The 18,345-nt window shown below is 42.4% G+C and overlaps 1 protein-coding gene and 1 long non-coding RNA gene across 5 annotated transcripts; one reads left to right on the top strand and one right to left on the bottom strand.

Moving 5' to 3' along the window:
* Positions 1–1,816: 1,816 nt before the first annotated feature.
* Positions 1,817–8,120, top strand: LOC103189295 (transmembrane protein 268). 2 transcript variants are annotated; one of them, XM_007909643.2, is made up of 8 exons: positions 1,817–1,966; positions 2,662–2,771; positions 3,287–3,394; positions 4,484–4,630; positions 4,758–4,868; positions 5,398–5,484; positions 6,602–6,784; positions 7,873–8,120. In XM_007909643.2, the coding sequence occupies exons 1-8, from the start codon at positions 1,942–1,944 to the stop codon at positions 8,074–8,076; spliced, it is 975 nt and encodes a 324-aa protein (XP_007907834.1). In that variant the 5' UTR covers positions 1,817–1,941; the 3' UTR covers positions 8,077–8,120. The 2 variants fall into 2 exon arrangements, with proteins under 2 accessions (XP_007907834.1, XP_042193487.1); XM_042337553.1 differs by lacking the exon at positions 3,287–3,394.
* Positions 8,121–8,581: 461 nt separating this feature from the next.
* On the bottom strand, positions 8,582–16,877 carry LOC103189286. Of its 3 annotated transcripts, none has more exons than XR_489056.2 (4): positions 16,707–16,877; positions 10,934–11,073; positions 10,349–10,453; positions 8,582–9,166 (listed from the first exon to the last, which is right to left on the bottom strand). It is a non-coding gene; the product is annotated as an uncharacterized LOC103189286 (long non-coding RNA). The 3 variants fall into 3 exon arrangements; XR_489055.2 differs by lacking the exon at positions 16,707–16,877 and adding an exon at positions 11,766–11,813; XR_489054.2 differs by lacking the exon at positions 16,707–16,877 and adding an exon at positions 11,617–11,759.
* Positions 16,878–18,345: the final 1,468 nt, after the last annotated feature.

Below are 18,345 nucleotides of genomic sequence, written 5' to 3'. Positions count from 1 at the left end.
GTATTTTTCAGCCTCACAAGCAACATTAATGAACCACGTTCAAAGGCGTGCCCGTTTTGTGTGTAACTATACTGTTTTGTAATAAGATCATGAAGAGGGTATAGTGATCCAAAGGAGTCTGACTGCCTGTATGAGCATTTCTTGAGATTTAGTGTTCGGCAAAGGATGGCATGATGATTGAGTGTCAATTCATATGTTTATTGCCTTGACTGACAAGAGGTGGGGTGTGGGAATACTCCCATTCACTGCTCTTCGTCACCAGAGAGCACAAAGGGGATGCTCTTCGTCACCAGAGAGCGCAAAGGGGAGGTTGGTAAAGTGCAGCTGACAATTGGGTTCTTCAATTATTCTATGTAGGTGTTCCTAACCCTTTTATCCCATCCCTTTGTAGTAAAAGTGGAGCCACAGGGGTGAAAAGGGAAAATGTGGTTTACTTTCATCTTGAGACTTCTGAGCTTGTTGCATTGTAAAAACTGAGGTGAATTTAAAAGCTAGATAAGGATTAAAAATGAAGCCTTATCTTGGGATTTTGCCGAACTCCTTGTGTAAGGCTATAGGTTCTCAAAACTCAGATGGTTAGCGGAACTTTCAACTTGAACCAATATTTCTGTTGTCAATCTGACCTGTTTTGAAAGTATGAACTTTGCCTCCTTTAAGAGTGATTTCTGAGCCAAAGCTATTACCAGCTCATTCCTAAAACCTCTCAGGAATTCAGATGTCTATAGGTTTTTCTAATATTTCTCAGTACTATATGAAACAATGATGCTCCCTTTTACTGAACTGCCTCTTGACTATGTTTTCTTCAAATTGATACTTTTCTTTCCTGTAACCTCTGATGAGCACCAGCTTTTTTCTAAAATCTAAATAGCAATAAAATTTTGTTTGTTACTCTTACTAAAAGTCATTGTGTAGGCCTATTTTTATGTATTAAAATGTTTTTGTGCTCGCCAACTTAAAGGTAGCTACATCACTTTGCCTTGTGAATAATTTAATTGTAAATCCATTTAATTCAAATAGTTAAAGGGACAAGATAATAACTAACTGATAACCTAAGAGGGAAGAGAAATTCTCTTCTTAACGAGTGGAGAGTGGGTGGGAAGGGATGTTAACCTGCTGTACTGTGGTCTAGAATCAACAGTTCAGGTAATTGATCCAAGCCTCATAACTGGTACACAAAAGCCTGGGCATATTTCACGCGTCAGGATATAATGGGGGCTACAGTGGACTGAAAAGTTCAGGATGTTTGTGATCTTTAGAGGTTAGTTTTGCACTGATATTCATTGAACAGAAACCAACACCAATAAATATGCTCCTTCAAATTAAATTCTATATTGATGTGCAGCAGAGAGGTATAATTCTCTGACGTCAGTAGCTTGAGAAGGAAATTTGGTCAATGACATGTGGTGAAATGTTTATTGTGATTTTTCAGATGGAGATTCTGAATTATATTTATTGGGATGGGTACTTCTGTAAGGAATTGTTTTATTGAGCTATTTCACCGAGGTAATCTGGTATGTCATCAGCTTTGCAAAATGGCTATTACGTTCACAGCATCACAATTTACTCAGTAAGTTCTTGCTGGCAGTGAGGGCGCTTCTTGCAAATAAGGTGCCAGTTTGGTGTTGAATAGGCAAATAAATGGTGTATTCCTCAAAATAACTATTCAAATAGGCAGGTGGTTTTAAAATATTAGTAAGAACCTGAAAAAGTGGGTTTAAAATGTCAGATGTAATAACACGTCAATAACACTGAAACCAATTAGCTTTGTGAGGGCTCCCTGCTGGCCTCTTGTTGTCTCCCTGCAAAATCTGCTGAATGTTGTGTTGACTTTTACACCGTGAGATGAAGAGAGTAGATTGGGTCACAACTTCAGTGACTTATTCACTGTTGACTGGAAGGAAGGAGTGAAGGGGTAGCAGCTCGAGCTGTTCCTTGCTGGAGATGGACTTGGATTTGACTGAGAAAGGTAAAAGTAATTTGGAAACAAGACACTATTACTTGCTGAGAGCTCTGGTGTGATTTTCTAAACAGAAAACGATCACATAATGCACATTGAAGTGCTGTGAGAGAAGCTATGAGAGTGTTATATTTTGTTGAGTTACCGACCAATATTAATTGAAGGAAAAGTATTTTTTTCTTTGGGGATGTAAGTTTTTACATTTACATTCCTTCAGTTGCTTTGAGCTGAACCTGATTGTGACTGATATTCAGCGGTGATTTATTCAATCATCTGAATGTCACTTTGTGTAAGAAATATACCACCACAGTGCAGGAAACATTTACTGTTGTTTTAAATCAGATATGGTTAGCAGACATTTTAAAATAAACTAGTTAAAGAGACATTAAACCACAATGAAAATCTAGGTACCGCATGGCAAGATCGTGTTCTTACAAGTTATAAACTTATTATTTATTAAGTTATAAATGTATTATTAATAATCCTTGCATTTGATATAGTGCTTTATCACATCGTCAAAATGTCTCAAAGTGATTTACATAATATTTTACCCACAAAATACACAGTCAATTCACTTTACATTATATCTTGCGAAGTGCTTTGAGACGTCTCAATGACGTAATAGCGCTACATCAAATGCAAGTAATATTATTATGCTCAGTTTGGTTCCTGGTTGTTAATCTTCTAAAATTACATATGTTTAGGACTTCATAACGGGCAGCTTGTTCTGGTTCTAAGCTCTGGCAACTGCGAGTGGTCCCGAGGTTTTAACATGGATTGGCTTGTGAGAAGGCTGAAAGGATTGGGATTTCAGGTACAGTATTTCATTGGATCAAAGCCCCAATCAAATGTAGAAAAGGGTTTTCTGTGCGGTGTGCTTATAAAAGACTGAGACACAGAAGTTCTCTGGAGCTAAGGGAACGGGAGGAGGTTTGATCCACTCCACAAACATCTTTGCCTTCAGTGAGCACCAAATTCCACTGTAATATAAAATTCCAGACAACGTCTCTGATCTTTTCTCTGATGCTCCATACCTGACCTAGGATCTTAATGACAATTGTCGTGTCATTTGCCCTGCTCCCCATACAGAAATCTAACACAGCATTTGAGATCACTTAAGTCACTCAGTTCTGACCAGGAACCTGCCACGTATCTGTGCCTAAGCACTACCCACCGCAATGCGTTTGCTGTGGAGAAAACTAAACTAGAGACAAGAGACCATATCAGCCAAAGTCAGAGTGAACCCAATATTGTTTGAAGGATTTAAACATGTAAGCCACCTCCTTTAGTAACTGTTTTGGTCGCTGTTTATTTTCCCTAATATAATAGCTATGTCCAGACACATACAGGGGGCTGATTGAGAAATCACTAATGGATTCAAGAGTACGAAGATACATATGTTTTAACTCGAGGGCTTTCAGGCTGGCGTTTGCTGTGGTAAGTTGTCATTCTGCTGGGAATGAGATTTCGTAACCTTTATAAATCAGGCGGTTACAGTAAGGAGCAAGCGTATGGTAGAGCCTTACTCCAGTAAAATGATGTTGAGTTAAAAATGCAGAAAGCTCTTAAAAAAATAATTTAGCTATTAGCCCGGTTGGCCTTAAGGCATTGCAAAAGGAATTCGACAGGAAAACAATTCGAAACGCAATTCAATTGGTGTCCCAGGAGGAAAAATAACGCTCCACTTGGGGAGGCTGAAATCATTTGTCTCTGGAATTTGAATGAGGTTTAACAGAACACATTTGCGCTTGGTAACATGCACTGACTGTAAAGCCTTTAGATCTGAAACTTGAGCAATGTTTCGAATGGCAAATATAAATAATCCTTAATAATTAGAGGGTGGGGGGAATGAATGATCAAATGTTGAGAAGAAAGTTTACAGAGGACAAGAAATCTGACCACAAGAATCTGTGAAATAACAATAAGAGCAAAGGAGACATGAGAGTTCTTGAAGTTGTTGTTATACCCATCCCTATGAGGAATTTGTAGTCAGGGTCCTATCGCTGAAATCCATTTGTACCTTCACTTAGACCCATTGATCATTGTGGATCCGTTTAATCACCGGGGGATGAAAATAGATGATATGTGGCCTCTTGTTGTAAATTTATTTCTAAGTTTGTTCACTCCACCAAAACTTGGGAGTCTCACAAAAAACAAATGATCACAGGAGAAGCACGGACAGGGGGAAAACAGGGATTGCAACGACATCTGTGTGAGGTGTTTAATTTGCTGACTGGATTAAGATGTTGTGTTAAACCAATATTTAACCATGGATCAACAGAGCAGGTGATGTCCTGGGAGGGAAACTGAACTGGCGGTGAAATGAAAGTAAATTGAAAATTAGCCTCTCCAAGATGGGTCAGACTGGGTAAAATCGTTCAATTTGAGAGGATATATTTACATTCCATACATTACACAGCAGTTATTAAATTATCTCAACCCAGCTCCGCCAGGCACTGCTTATTCTTTATGTCACATCGCCCCGGGTGACTATATTCATCAGACGGACCATTCTTCCTTTTGCAGATGTTCTATGTTGCTGCCTGGGGAAACATATATTCCACCTTCCGTCAGCTCAGCGTGAATTTGATCACCTTCTGCCTGTGTGTAAGCCTGTCTGCTGCTTCCTTCACTGTCATCATCATCCTGCTCCTTGACAGGCAAGCCAGGAAGGTACAGGCAACTCGGCCATTTCCAACCCCCTTTCTCCGCTGTCCGTTCCCAGCTCTAAACTTCTTTCTTCACATTCAATGTCTTGAGTAACCTGAGATAAAAGGGAACCTACCTGTTTCTTTTCCAGATTAACGTAAACACTGATGTGCGCTTAGCTGCTGTCAACGAAACCCTAATGAAACACAATCTCCTGGCAGGGATCACGGAGACAACGCACTGGTTCAGTAACATGGTCCATGTATCCTGTTTATAAAGCTGCTGATCGAGTCAGAAGGATGTGGGTTCAAACTCCCTATGTCAGAACTTGGAGCTTGTAGCCTAAACTGTTGGAGGGGCCTTCCCCTCTTAGCCCCACTCTCCCTGCCCTCCACCCCACCTGATCCCAACCCCCTGCTCGGGTCCAAATCCCTGACTGTCCAGCGTCTTGGGACGTCCTCCCAACACCGTGAAAGGCACTGGGTAAATGTCATGTGTCGTTGTCGTCCTCCTTCAGATGAAACATTTCATAGTAAAATCCCTCAATAAGAGTGATGCTATATCAAACGCAAGTATTATTATTAAACCGAGGTCCCCTCTGCCAGTTCAGGTGGACATTAAAGAGCCCGTAGCACTATTGGGAAAGAGAAGAGAGTTTTTCCCCAGTGTCTTGGCCAATCATCCTCCAGGTAAAACAAACTGTTTGTTCACATTGTGGCTGTTTGCAGGACATTGCTGTGCCACAGTCACCATCTGAGCCAATCATCCTGAACCTTAACACTCGGCACCAGCTATCACTCATCTATTTCAAACCTCAGCAGTGCAGTGAAGGACTGTTGGCATTGCTTGAGCAAAGGAAGAACGATGATTTCTTCCAGGTAGTATCTCTGTGTATATTCATTTGAAGAGAATCTCTTGTCTTCACTGTGATCAGACTTAAGTTCATTGTCTATAGCTGCCGATGCATTGTTGAAAGTGCCGTCCTTAGCTGAGATATTTCACAGTAAAATCCCATTTTGTGGCCGTTTTTCTCAGGAAATCTATTGATCTACAAATTGAATGTTAGACATAAGTGGCAATGTAAAACTAACATGGTTCCTTCAGCTTACTTGATGGCTTTCCGAGAGAGCTTCTCATTCAGTCGGCTCCTCTGCCCTTCCCCACTTCCTTCCCTTTAATATTTCCGTTTGCGGTGGGCTGTTTGCAGGGGCTGTTGCGTCCCTCCTGATGTTAAAGGCACTGTTATCAAATGGAAGAATTATTAATTGTTTCTTGAAATGTGCTTCTCAAACATTCTGTCCTGTAGGTATACTCAAAGAAGTCCTGTAGCTCAGTGGTTAGAGCACCCATCTCACAAGTGAGAGACCTGGGTTCAATTCCCAGCAGAGTGAAATGTTTGGCATGTTTCCTTACTCCATGCGCCTGATAATAATCCCTCAAGAAAATAAAACAATATTAAATTGGTCACTTCAATCTGAAACTGTTTGTGGACGCTGCTGTGTGCAATTGGCTGCCGCATTTCGCCCACAAATATACAATCAATTCGCTTTACAGAATATTCTGTGCAGCGCTTTGAGACATCTAGAAGACATGAAAAGTGCTATATCAAATGCAAGGATTATTATTATTCTGTGCCAGTTTTCTCTGTGCTGAACAGAGAGAGAGAGCTCTGTGCTCTCCCGATCTGATGGTGTCAGTGTCTGACGGTGCCTAGAGCCAGCTTACTGGAAACCACAGAACATTTTGACAAGTACAGATGTGGTTTCAAGCACACCTTGACCTCTCAATACCTGAATGAACTCTGTACAGTACAGAGCTGAGTTGCAACAAAACATTGCTTGTATTACTTAAAACTTTATTCTGTAATTTGTTTGATTTAGCCTATTTTGAGGCTGGGATGAAGAGCGCTGGTGGGATGGTGCTGTCCCTTATTATTATTATATGCTGTGTCCACATTCACAGGGTTTGAAACATTATTCATGCTTTGTTTTTAAGGCAGAGTTAAGGAAGCAGTTGGATGATCTATGTATAGTTGTGGAACGTACTGTGCCTTTGCAGGAAGAAGAGCAAAGCAAGTTGCCTGAAGAACGTCCCCTGATATCAAGCAGGAGCAGTGATAGCAATTCAGCTGTTACCTGGAGTGGGATCATCAGCTTGATTTCCCCTGGCACCCCTGTGGTAATATTTGCTCGTAATTTGTTACAGTGCGGACTCACTCCTGGTGATTCAACTCTGGTTCCAGGAAGATTCGTTCCTACATTCTAGCTTTAAATCCCACTTTAAAACCCACCTCTGTGACCGCGCCTATGGTCCCCCCCCACTGCGCTCTCTCTACCTCCCTGGGAATCAGACTCAGCCACTGCTAAGCACTCTGAGATGTTACCCTAAAAGGCACTGTATAAATGTAAGCTGTTGTTGTTACTATCTCCGCGAGATGTCACTGGGCTCCGAGCTCAGTGCGAGCGACTCATTAAAAAGCGTCTGGTGCTGTGATAACAAAGACGTTATCGACACAGTAACTGGAGACCTTTTGCAGTTTAATATTCAGTCTTGTGAGGGGATGTGGAAATGCAGCACTAACACAGCACAAAATAAAGTTCCCCCACCCCCTCGCCTGCCTCCAGGGAGGGATAGTTTCAGGAATAAACTGGGAGTTTAAAGATTGTCTATAACACAGTTCTGGGAATGATCATTCCCATCCAGATGATTCCCTCCTGTGTGTGGCTTGTGGCTACTTTACATCCAGTAAATTGTGGATCGATGTAAATGAGCATACCAAGCAAATAGGCAGAGTAACAGAGAAATACCACATGTGCGTGCAAGGATGACAAGTTCTGAATTTAGGTGTCAGTCTGGCTCAGTTGACAGCACTGCTGCCTCTGAGTCAGACGATTGAGGGTTCAAGCGATTTGTCTTAAGTCAGAGGTCACAGTCTGAAGCTAGCTGCAGTGCTCCCGGAGTGCTGCATTGTCAGTTGTGCCAGCCTTCGCATGAGATGTTAAACTAAGCTCCTGTCTGCCTGTTCAGATCAGCTTTAAAGATCCCACAGCACCATGGAAGTCCAGAGTTTCTCCTGGTTTCCTGGCAAATAATCCCAATAAAATTGGTCAGTTCACATCATGGCTGTGTGAGACCTTGCTCTGCAAATTTGCTTCTCCATTTTTCTCCATTGCACTTCACATTAAAGTGCATTTAGACCTAGTAATGAGGTGTAATATCAAATGCGCAGATGATGATTATTATTAACGCTTTCTCCCTCTGTGTAGGAAATGACACATCGGCTGCTAGTGATGTACAGCGCCGTTTATGTGAGGCTTTTGGTCACAGGTCAGCTACCTTCATCGTCCCCTTCCCCCCACGCCTCCCACATCACTGCTCCCTGCCTTTGTCGGTTTATACAGACGGTACTGAACCTCAGAGCTCACTCAGAGGAGGCTGGAGCACCGAATACCAACCGTGAAGAGACATGAGAAGACATCATTCATGTCTTGGATTGGATTTGTCATCCCTTAACCTGGGTAAAGGTGCTGTATGAATGCAAGCTGTTGTTATTGATATTGTAATATATAAATTAAATCTAAATAATAATTTGGTCACTCAATCCATGACTGTTTGTGGGACACTGCTGTGCGCAACTGGCTGTTGGCTACTATATTTAGCCCACAAAATATATAGTAAATTCACTTCACAGTATATTTTGTGAAGCGATTTGAGATGGATTATTGTTATTAAGTGTGGCCCCAATTTTCTGAATATAAAACTGTTTAAGCTACGTTTCGTCCATGTACTTTACTTCTATATGAGTGAAAATGTACAAGAGATCAAATGTTTATATTCACTCCCAATCTATGGAGCTCCCTCCATCTTCCTCTCCCCTACCCCCCGCCCGCTGCTCTCTTTCTGCCTCAACTCCTACCTTTTTATCCCCAGGTTGAATTACGCACAAATCCACACAGAAAAAACAGCTCAGGAAAGTCTCAGGAAATGTTCTTTATTGGGATCATTATTAAGGAAACTGATTCCACCAAAAACAGCAAAGGATTATTTTTAAACCTAAAAGTACGAAGCATGAAAACATTTTTAAAATAGTAATACATGTTATTTTGTTCTAGATTATAAGACATGATTACTGGTATTTTGTACTTGAGTATGATATGTTACTTTCTTTTAGAATATCAAACCGTTTATTTGTTGGCCCAGAAGAGGTTTGAGAAGATGAGCTGAGGAGATGCCGTTGCGTTTTCTGGTACAAGGAAAGTATCTTCAGACAAGTTCATCTCCCAACAGATAGGAGGTTATGAGCAGGTCGTCATGGCTTCCTTGGGACAGAACAGCAGGGAGAGGGGGGAGAGCGTGGGGGGTGAAAGGGCGGGTAGGAGGAGAGTGGGGGGGAAAGGGTCAGCAGAGCTCCAGCGCCCACTTAGACGAGGTCGCTCTGCACCAGACCCTGTCCTTACCCTCAGGAGCCACAGGGAAGCCCTAGAGACTCCTTGGATCTCATCCCCATGGAGGCTGTGTGGCTGGGATGGAGGGTTTTTACTTTCTGCTCCATCTTCAGCGCTGAAAAAGAAAAGAAAAGCAGAAGTGAAAAATTCATAATGGAAAAATAGGTTATTTCTTGTGATTGGTCACACAAACTATTTCCCAATGATCTGCAAGGCATCTCCCTCCCACTCCCGACAGCTGTTTTGAAACTGAGGGAGAATTGGGCTTGTTTTCTCCCAAGTGGTTCTGAAGCTCAGGAAACGCACCGTTGTGTACGCAGCTTCTTGATGGTTAAGAGCATCGATGACAGGAGGACAGGGTATTGGAGGCACATTTCACTTGATGCTGTTCAGGTGGATGTTAAAGATCCCACAAAATACACAGTCAATTCACTTTACAGTGTATTCTATGAAGTGTTTTGAGATGTCTCAATGAAGTGATGAGGCTCTATATCAAATGTAAGGATTATTATTATTTATTATTATCCCACAGTACTTGTCAAAAAAAGAAGGGAGTTTCTCCTGGGGCTTGGCACACAGCTTCCCCCGCAATAAAATTGTTCCCTCACTTTATGGTCAACAACAACTAACAACTGCTGCTCTCACCACATCCTCCCCAGATGCACAGCTGTGACCTCGCGCATTACTTTGCAACATAATCTTTCCTCGTTTTCCCCCCCAAAGACAAACCAGGTCTAAATAAATGATGGCTTCAAACCACCAGAGCCTGTTAGTCTGGTTCCTTCGTAACAGCAAAACTGCAAGTCATGCTGACTGCTACATTCCTCACAAATAATCGATCGAAGGAAACAAGGGAGTTTCTCCCTCTCTCTCTCCTCCTGGGTTTCTGGCAAACAATCCACCAAATGAAATTGCTCATTCCTCAGATGGCTGTCCGTGAAACATTGCTGTTGTGTTTGTCCACAAAATACAGCAGCTCCACTTTACACTTCCTTCTCCTCTTTTCGAACAGCACCACAGAATCTTTAACGTCCACCTCAATAGGCAAAGGCGGGATCTCAGTTTAACATCTCATCCAAAGAATTATTGGTTCTGCTGACAATGCAGCACTAACCCCCCCACTCACACACACACACACCCTCAGCATTGCACTGGAGCGTCAGCCTGGACTGTGAGCTCAAATCCTGAACCCACAACCTTCTGACTCAGAAGCAAGAGCATGGCTGACTGAGCCAAGCTGATGCCTCTAACGTGGGGACTTGGTGATGCGATGATGTACAGTCAGTGAGGGTCTTACCTCCACACGAGCTCTTCGCCTGACCACACACGGTGGGCGTTTCCCCTCGATCGTCCCTTCGCTCCCCACACAGAGACACCACCTTCCGAGCCACATAGGAACAGGCTTGGGGGTAAAGGGAGAGATCAGCGAGAGCTTAGCAATGCCTTGCACATATTATACAATGGTATTTTGATTGTGCCTAAGGTCACCTCCCCTCTCCCTCTCCCCTTGGCTCATTATCAGACTGCCATTGTCAAGCGATCCAGAACTCCAGCCTGGTTGAAGGGTGCTATATAAACACAAGTTGTGTTTACATTTATACAGTGACTTTCACATTGCATAGGGAAGGATACTCTCTTAGCGCTTGACAATGCTGGATGGACTTTGACATAGACTCAGTCCCAGAGACTTCCTGCTCTGATTGTATAATAGCCTTAGGCCACAGAGTGGGGAGGGGGAGTAAGGGATTGCTTCCTCTGGCAGCACTCGTCTGGAGGTTAGCAGGATGGAGTTTATCTCACATCCATGTGTGGAAGCCTGTCACACACACACGTACACATCCGCATGTTATTGGGGGAGGAATGTTGGGGTCATCCCGCTCACCGTTTATCAGCAGTCACACCATTCTCGCCGTGGTCTCCCTTCTTCGCTCACGCCGGATCTCTCTGGTTCTGTTAGCAGCGAGACGTCACCTCGGCAACTCTCCCAGGATCTCACAGGATGTCAGACACCTGACTTGAGGACTGTGGGAGACGGATACAATCAGACTTTAGGTAAAAGATCAAAAGTGGAGACCATCACGTCCATCAAAATGCTAACAATCTTTGCATATGATATTGCTCCGTATCGCTTCAAAAATACTTCAAGTCCTCACAGAGTTTTCCATAAAGTATAGTCACTGTGTATTTTGTGGGCGCAAGTGGCAGCCAAACTGCCTGCAGCAGCCACTACAATCAGCCGTGAAGTGACGAGCAAATTCATCTCCCTCTCTTCGTGAGCAGCGCCAAAGGACGTTTAACATCCGATTGGACAGGTACAGACTTGGCCTTGGTCTCATCTGAAGGAAAGCACCTCCAACAATCCCCTCCTCCAGCTCTGCACTGGAGCGTCAGCCTGGACTGTGAGCTCAAAATCGCTGATGTAGGGGACTTTGAACCCATAACCATCTGACTCCGAGGTGAGAGCAGCTACCAACAGAGCCAGGATAAACACTCCCCTCTCAGGGAATCAATCCACATTCTCAGACGGAGATCATCAAAACCTGCCTCATGTTACTATAACTCCACCTGAACACAGCAGCTGGTGGCTCTTATTCTGGCAGCTCTGCTCTGCAAACCCTTCCTCGCTCGCTATCTCGCTTGCTCGCTCTGCCTGGCTACAGAGCTGTACACTTGACAATATTCACTGAACACACTGGAGCCTCGCCCACACCTACCTGAGCCTCCTCTCCCTGCCCCCTCTGTGACGTGTATTGCTGAGCCGATGGAAGGAGGGTACATATACCGCTCAGATCATTCCTTCCTTCTTCCCACAAACAGGTCAGACTCACCTGTGCAGCTCTGCTACTGCCTGCCTGGCTGGTCCTTTCAACAAGCTACTCCTGACCTGTGTCAGGATTGTTATTTATTATTATTAATAATATTATTAGTCATTATTAAGAATAATAAACAAATAATCCTTGCATTTGATATCGCGCCACAGATACCTCAAAAAATAATAAATATTTGGTCACTCAACCCACGATTGTTTGTGGAAGGACACTGCTGTGTGCAATTGGCTGCTGTGTTTCGCCCACAAAATATGCAGTCAATTCACTTTACAATATATTCTGTGAAGTGCTTTGAGACGTCTCGAAAACGTGATAAGGCACTATATCAAATGTAAGAATTATATTATTTATTTTATAGATGTTGAGAGTACGTCTCAAATTGTTTCACAATGACTTACTGTAAATATATATATAATAATTCTTGCATTTGATATAACACCTTATCACATCATTGAGACGTCTCAAAACGTTTCACAAAATATACTGTAAAGTGAAAAAACTAATTTGTTGACGAAACACAGCAGCCAATTGCATACAGCAGTGTCCTATAAACAGCGTGGGTTTAGTGACCAGAATTTTTTCGAGGGATTATTACCAACGGAAAGCGATCCACCAATCGACTAACAACCTGGTTCCTACCTATTGCTAGGTGAACAGAGGTGTGTGCCTAAGGAATCGCTCTGCTTGGGATTCGAACCCAGATCCTCTCGCTTGCGAGGCGAGCGCGCTAACCAGTACACTACAGGACTCCACAACAGTACAATAAGAATTAGCAGCTTTCTTGCATCGGGACTGAGGTGGTCATTGAGCACACGACAGGAGCAGTTTATTCTTTAATCAGGTAAAATAAATGCTTGCCCCTCGACGAACAGACAGAATGTGCACACACAATATGATTTGCAACCACTAGGTGACAGCACAGGATGGTTCACAGGCTGACGGGGAGCTATTCCCCCGTTTAATAAGCAAAGACTTATCGTGTGTGTTTGGTAATGATGATATTCCTAATTATCCTGGACTTTGTACAACGCCTTACGACGTCTAGAATATTTCCTTACGCAGAGTGTAATGATTGGCTGGGAGCGGGGTGTCAGGAAGGCAGCTTGAGGACAGGAACCTGGGGGACAGGAGGTCAGATATTCTGGAAGGATGAGGTAATATGGAATAAAGCGCCTCTTCAACCCAAACCCGTCTTGTGATCTCATGGCAGCTGATTTGTATACAGCATCGTCTCACAGGGTGTCTTGAAGTGAATGACCAATTCTATCCCATGGGATTGTTGGCCAGATGTGAATTCCCTTCATTTTACATAAGTGATTGCAAAATCAGTCTGAACATCAAGCCCAACTGGGATAATATTTTGGCTGCTCTCCTTGATGATTATTATGAAGATGATGATTATAATAATAATCCTTGCATTTTATATAGCACCTTACCACATCGTTGAGATGTCTCTAAGCACTTCACAGAATATACTGTAAAATGTGTGTGTGTGGGCGAAATGTGGCAGCCCAACTGAGCACATCAGCGTCCCCAAAACAATGGAAAAAGCACTGATAATTCCAGAGGAACTGAGATCATTTATTATTTTAATTCATTAGTGTTGTTGTGTTGTTTGGAGTTTTTTGTTTGAACCTGGAAATTGCTGTTTTGCATAAAATCACAGTTGCAAATTACAGCGGTTTGCGGGTTCCTTGGGGTCAAGAACCTGCAAAAACCACAGTCTGTCAGACCTGGGATCACCAACCCAGGGTCCTAGAGGGAGAGCTGTACCAAGGCTGTCTGAGGCACACTAGTGGGCTGTGCATTTTATTGCGGGGATGTTGTTGTATGTATGTTGTTGGCTGCGCTGACGCAGCGGTGGGCTGAAAAAACACACCATGTGGTATGATAAGTAGTGTAGTGGTGAGAGGAGCACTCGCTTCCCAAGCGAGGATCCAGTTTCTACGCCCAGACAGGTCAGGCCGAAACCTTGGTCAAGTTTCCTTACTCCACACACATGCCTCTGTTTCCCTAGCAGTAAGTAGGAACCTGCTTGTTAGTCAATTGGCAGATCGCTTCATTGGGGTAATAATCAGTCACCCTCCAAAAAAATTGGTCACTCAATCCATGCCAGTTTGTGGGATACTGCCATGTGCAACTGGCCACTACTTTTCGCCCACAAAGTACAGTCATTCCACTTTACAATATATATTCTGTGAAGCGCTTTGAGACGTTTCAATGATATGATAAGGTGCTACATCAAATGCTAGAATTATTATTTTTCTAAGTACCCTAGCCTGCATTACTGATGTTAATTCAGCTTCTCCTGTGTAAAGAGACTCTTAGAGTGAACCGAGAGAGAACTGCACTCAATAAAGTTGTAAAGAACAGGAGGAGACCATTCAGCCTATCAAACCTGCTCAGCTATTTCCTCAGATCTGTACCTGTCTTCTCTATACACCTGATACCCTGACTAGCCAAGGATTTACCCACTTCCCAATTAATCATTCCCACTGACTCTGCATTAGCAGGTCTTTTTGAGGCAGCGAATGCCACAGACCCACAGCTCTCTGGCAATAAAGAAATATTTTTCTGATTTCACCACTAACAGGTTGAGCTCCAGTGTGTACATTGTGGCCTATTGTGTTAGATTCGGCAATTTATAGGAAAGCATCTCTGCTTATCCACCCTTTACCATAATAATAATAAAAAATAATAATCCTTGTAGTTGATATATAGCCTTATCATGTCTTTGAGATGTCTCGAAGTGCTTCACAAAATATACTGTAAAGTGTAGTGACTGTATATTCTGTGGGTGAAATGCAGAAGCCAATTGTTCACAGCAGTGTTCCACAAATGGTCGTGGGTTGAGTGACCAAATTTTTATTCTTATATTTTAATTTTTTTTTAAGTATTATGCTGTAAGACTGGAGAGAGTTGCGTTGTCGGAGGTTCCGTCCTTTGAATAAGTTGTTAAACCGAGGCCCAATCTGTTTCTTCAGATGGACGTTAAAAATTCCGGCGGCGCTATTTATTTGAGTTGCGTTACAATTTGGGATTAAGCAGCAGCAGGAAAGTGGGCATGTGTCAGATGTAAGTGACACACACAGCCAGCCACAGAAAGTGTCCGTTCAACATGGTCTTTTAATGCATGCAATTTTATTTTGTGCCAGATTGGTCATTCAGGTTGGCTATAAGATTGAAGATATTTTAGATTGTAACATTGATGTACACACATTCCTACTTGCATTTGACCTATCACCACATCCTGATTGAATTACAGTAAGATGTCATGAGCATTAAAGGTTATTTTTTAATCACTGCATTGTAAATCATTGCAATGGAAATCCACGAAATTATGACACAGCTTTTCCCACAAATTATTTCTGTGAGTCATTAACAAGGACTTGCTTACGTGCAATTGAAAAATAATTCCCAATGAAAGTTATTCAGGCTGATTAGAGGAATCACTTTGTCAAGATCTGTACCTTAACCTCACCCTCAACCTCCACACAGCTTTGGTGTCGTTAAAGTAAAGCGTGTCTGGCTTCCCCCCTGGCTCAGTTGGGAGCAGGCTCATCTCTGTGTCAGGAAGTCATGGATTCTAAGGCCATGCTTAGAGTTTGCTCTCGTAGACACTGTGTTGTGATGTTGAACTCTGTTTTTCCACCCAGAAAAATCCTGTTGTTGAAGAGACCATTGCTGTGTACAATCATTACCCTTGAAATCACTAATCCATTGAAGCACTTTGAAATGTTTTGACAGGATAAATCTGTTCAAACAAATTGTTTTTTCCCCTTTTTTCTACTTGGGTATTCCTCTGTTGGGGAAACATGGAGGAAGTTACTGGCTTGATCATTCCCAGGGTCAATGTCTGAAAAGATTTCTCTATACTATCAACTAGACAGCTGCTCAGAGGAACTTTCATGCATTATACGTAACCAATGAGACAATAATGAGGAGATCTATGCTGTAAACTAACGTCTGTGGTGATCTGTTGGTTGCAAACCTGAGGGATACAATGGGGAGAAACAAGACTATCTGTGGCTCTCTCAATCCACCTTGAAAACTGCGTGAAGGCTGCTCTACAAAGACAAGATGTTCTTGTTGTTGCTGGTGCTAGTGAATATGGCAGCCAATTTGCACAAAGCAGTGTCCTGCAAACAGCCTTGAAGTGAATGACCCAATTGGTCCCTCCCTCCATGGCTGTTTGTGGGACACCACAGTGCGCAACCTGTTTCACTCACAAAGTACACAGTGAATCCTCTTTATAGTATATCCTGTGAAGCGCTTTGAGACGTCTTGATGACGTGAAAGGCACCGTATCAAATGTAACGATTATTATTATTTTACCGGTAAGATTATCAATCATGAACCCAAGACAAACACCTTTGTCTTTTCAAACAGAGTCACAGGATCCTTAACATCCACCTCAACCAGCAGAGACCCTCAGTTTAACATCTCATCCAACATTGCACCAATATTGCATTGAAGTGTCAGCTTGGATTACGAGCTCAAAGTCCCAATGTGGGTCCTGAACCCATAAAGCTCTTGATTCAGCTTCAGAGGTTAGAGTGCTCTGAGCTGAGCCAGACCCACGTTCAAGATGAATTATTGTGTTAACTCAAAAGTCTTCAGTTGAAGACAAACTGCTTGTCTGGCTGCTAGTGCCAAAGGTAATCTTTATGTTAAACCATGGGGAGTTTGACACAAGCCTTCCTTTGCCATTCAGTGAATAATTATTCAGGCTCCACCAGACACTGCCCTGCGTGAGAGGCGATATATACATGCACTCTGTTGTTGTTGTGCATACACAAGTAATGAATGAGGAATAATGTTACTGACCTTTAGTGTATTCTTCCTTATTCTTTGAATGCGGTAGTGTTTCTATATATAATCCTGCCTACCAGCCATAGAGCTACATTTACTATTCAAAAGAAGGTCATCTGGTCCAGCACTCCGAAAGAGAAGTCCATTCAATCCCTTTTACTTGTTTATTCCCCGTGCGATTCTCATGGTGGAAGAAAAGTAAACAGGATGTTCACTTCTTGAACAGTAAACACAGTTTAGCATTGCTCAGAGATGTGATAAAGTGCCACAAATACAGGCGCTCTTTGCCCTGTGTTGCAATGATCCTCAGCCACCATTCCTCAATTGGACATTAACGTTCATACAGCGGCATAGACTTTAAAGATAACATTGAAATTCAAATTTCTAAAGTCATCCTGAAAATCTACGTATGATTCACCAGTTACAAGAAAGTTTACTCATTGAGTCACTCTCAGCAGGTAGGGTTACAAGAAACATAAATGTCACTTTTTGCTTGTTTTTCTGCCACATTAAGAGTAATCACTTCACTGTGACCACAAAATACATTGTCTGGAACCTGAAATCAATACTTAGACAACCATTCTAAGCTGCTAGGCACTGATACTGGGTGTCAGCCTGGCTAAGTTGATAGCGCTAGAAGTGTATAGTGACTGCACACTGTTTTTAGGTGACCCAGGACCCAATTTGTGCCACAGCCAAGAAGACAATGACCAACTTTAAGATGTAAGAATTACTATTCAGGCTCCGTGATACACTGCCCTGCGTGAGAGGTGCTACGTACATGCACAATGTTGTTGTTGTACATCCACAAAAATATATGCAATGCCTTATAAAAGCAAAGCTTAAAATTGAAGGTGCAGATACATGATTTTGGTGGGTTTCCTATTTACATGATGTAGTTTAGGATCCTGTGTGCGAGCGGAGATAATGATCAGGGCCGCGATACAGGGAGACATGAATTGTTCTCACTAACATCTTATCCGATTCCAGAATGATCAGATAAAATGTGTGGAGAGAGAGAAAAAGAAGTCTGCAGCAAACCGATAACACCAGGGAGAACTCTTACTTTATTACAGCTAACTCTGAAAGAGAGCAAATTGGCACAGAAATCTGTTCTTTGTAAAACCTATATATATAGATGTATATATATATTATTCCCCAGTACCACAAACACAACAACAAACAATGAATTTATCATCAGTTTCATTCCAGCCCAGAACACAGAGTCCCCTGGCCTACTTGGAGAGAACATTTGTTTGCATTAACTTGCTCGCTAGTTACTGATCTCAAGACATCTGCAGAAGCTGCTTGACCTAGTTTGTTTTAAATAAATTCTGCAAAGAGCTAAAAAGGTCCCATTTCAGCTTCAATAAAATTGTGTTTTGCCCTCCTCGAGATGGAAAATAATATTGATTTGTTTGTTTGTTTGTTTGTTTGTTTGCTTGTTTGTTTGCTTGCTTGTTTGTTTGTTGAGTTAAAGCCCTTTGTAGCTTTCTGAGCCTTGGGTCTCATGAAACATTGAAGTAGTAGTAATAATAATCCTTGCATTTGATACAGCGCCTTATCACGTCATTGAGACGTCTCAAAGAGCTTCATGGGATATACTGTAAAGTGGATTGACTGTGTATAATGTGGGCGAAATGCGGAAGCCAAT

Source organism: Callorhinchus milii, unplaced genomic scaffold, assembly GCF_018977255.1.
Source record: "Callorhinchus milii isolate IMCB2004 unplaced genomic scaffold, IMCB_Cmil_1.0 Scaffold8, whole genome shotgun sequence".
NCBI classification, from domain to species: Eukaryota; Metazoa; Chordata; class Chondrichthyes; order Chimaeriformes; family Callorhinchidae; genus Callorhinchus; species Callorhinchus milii.
This window is presented reverse-complemented; position numbering and strand designations above follow the sequence as displayed.

What these genes read in the sequence shown, in the direction of transcription:
- LOC103189295 (XM_007909643.2), top strand. Translation starts at nt 1,942, where the DNA reads ATGGACTTGGATTTGACTGAGAAAG. An exon ending in TTGACAGGCAAGCCAGGAAG is followed by an intron (nt 4,631 to 4,757) that starts GTACAGGCAACT and finishes TTTCTTTTCCAG; the next exon opens with ATTAACGTAAACACTGATGT. An exon ending in AGAACGATGATTTCTTCCAG is followed by an intron (nt 5,485 to 6,601) that starts GTAGTATCTCTG and finishes TTTGTTTTTAAG; the next exon opens with GCAGAGTTAAGGAAGCAGTT.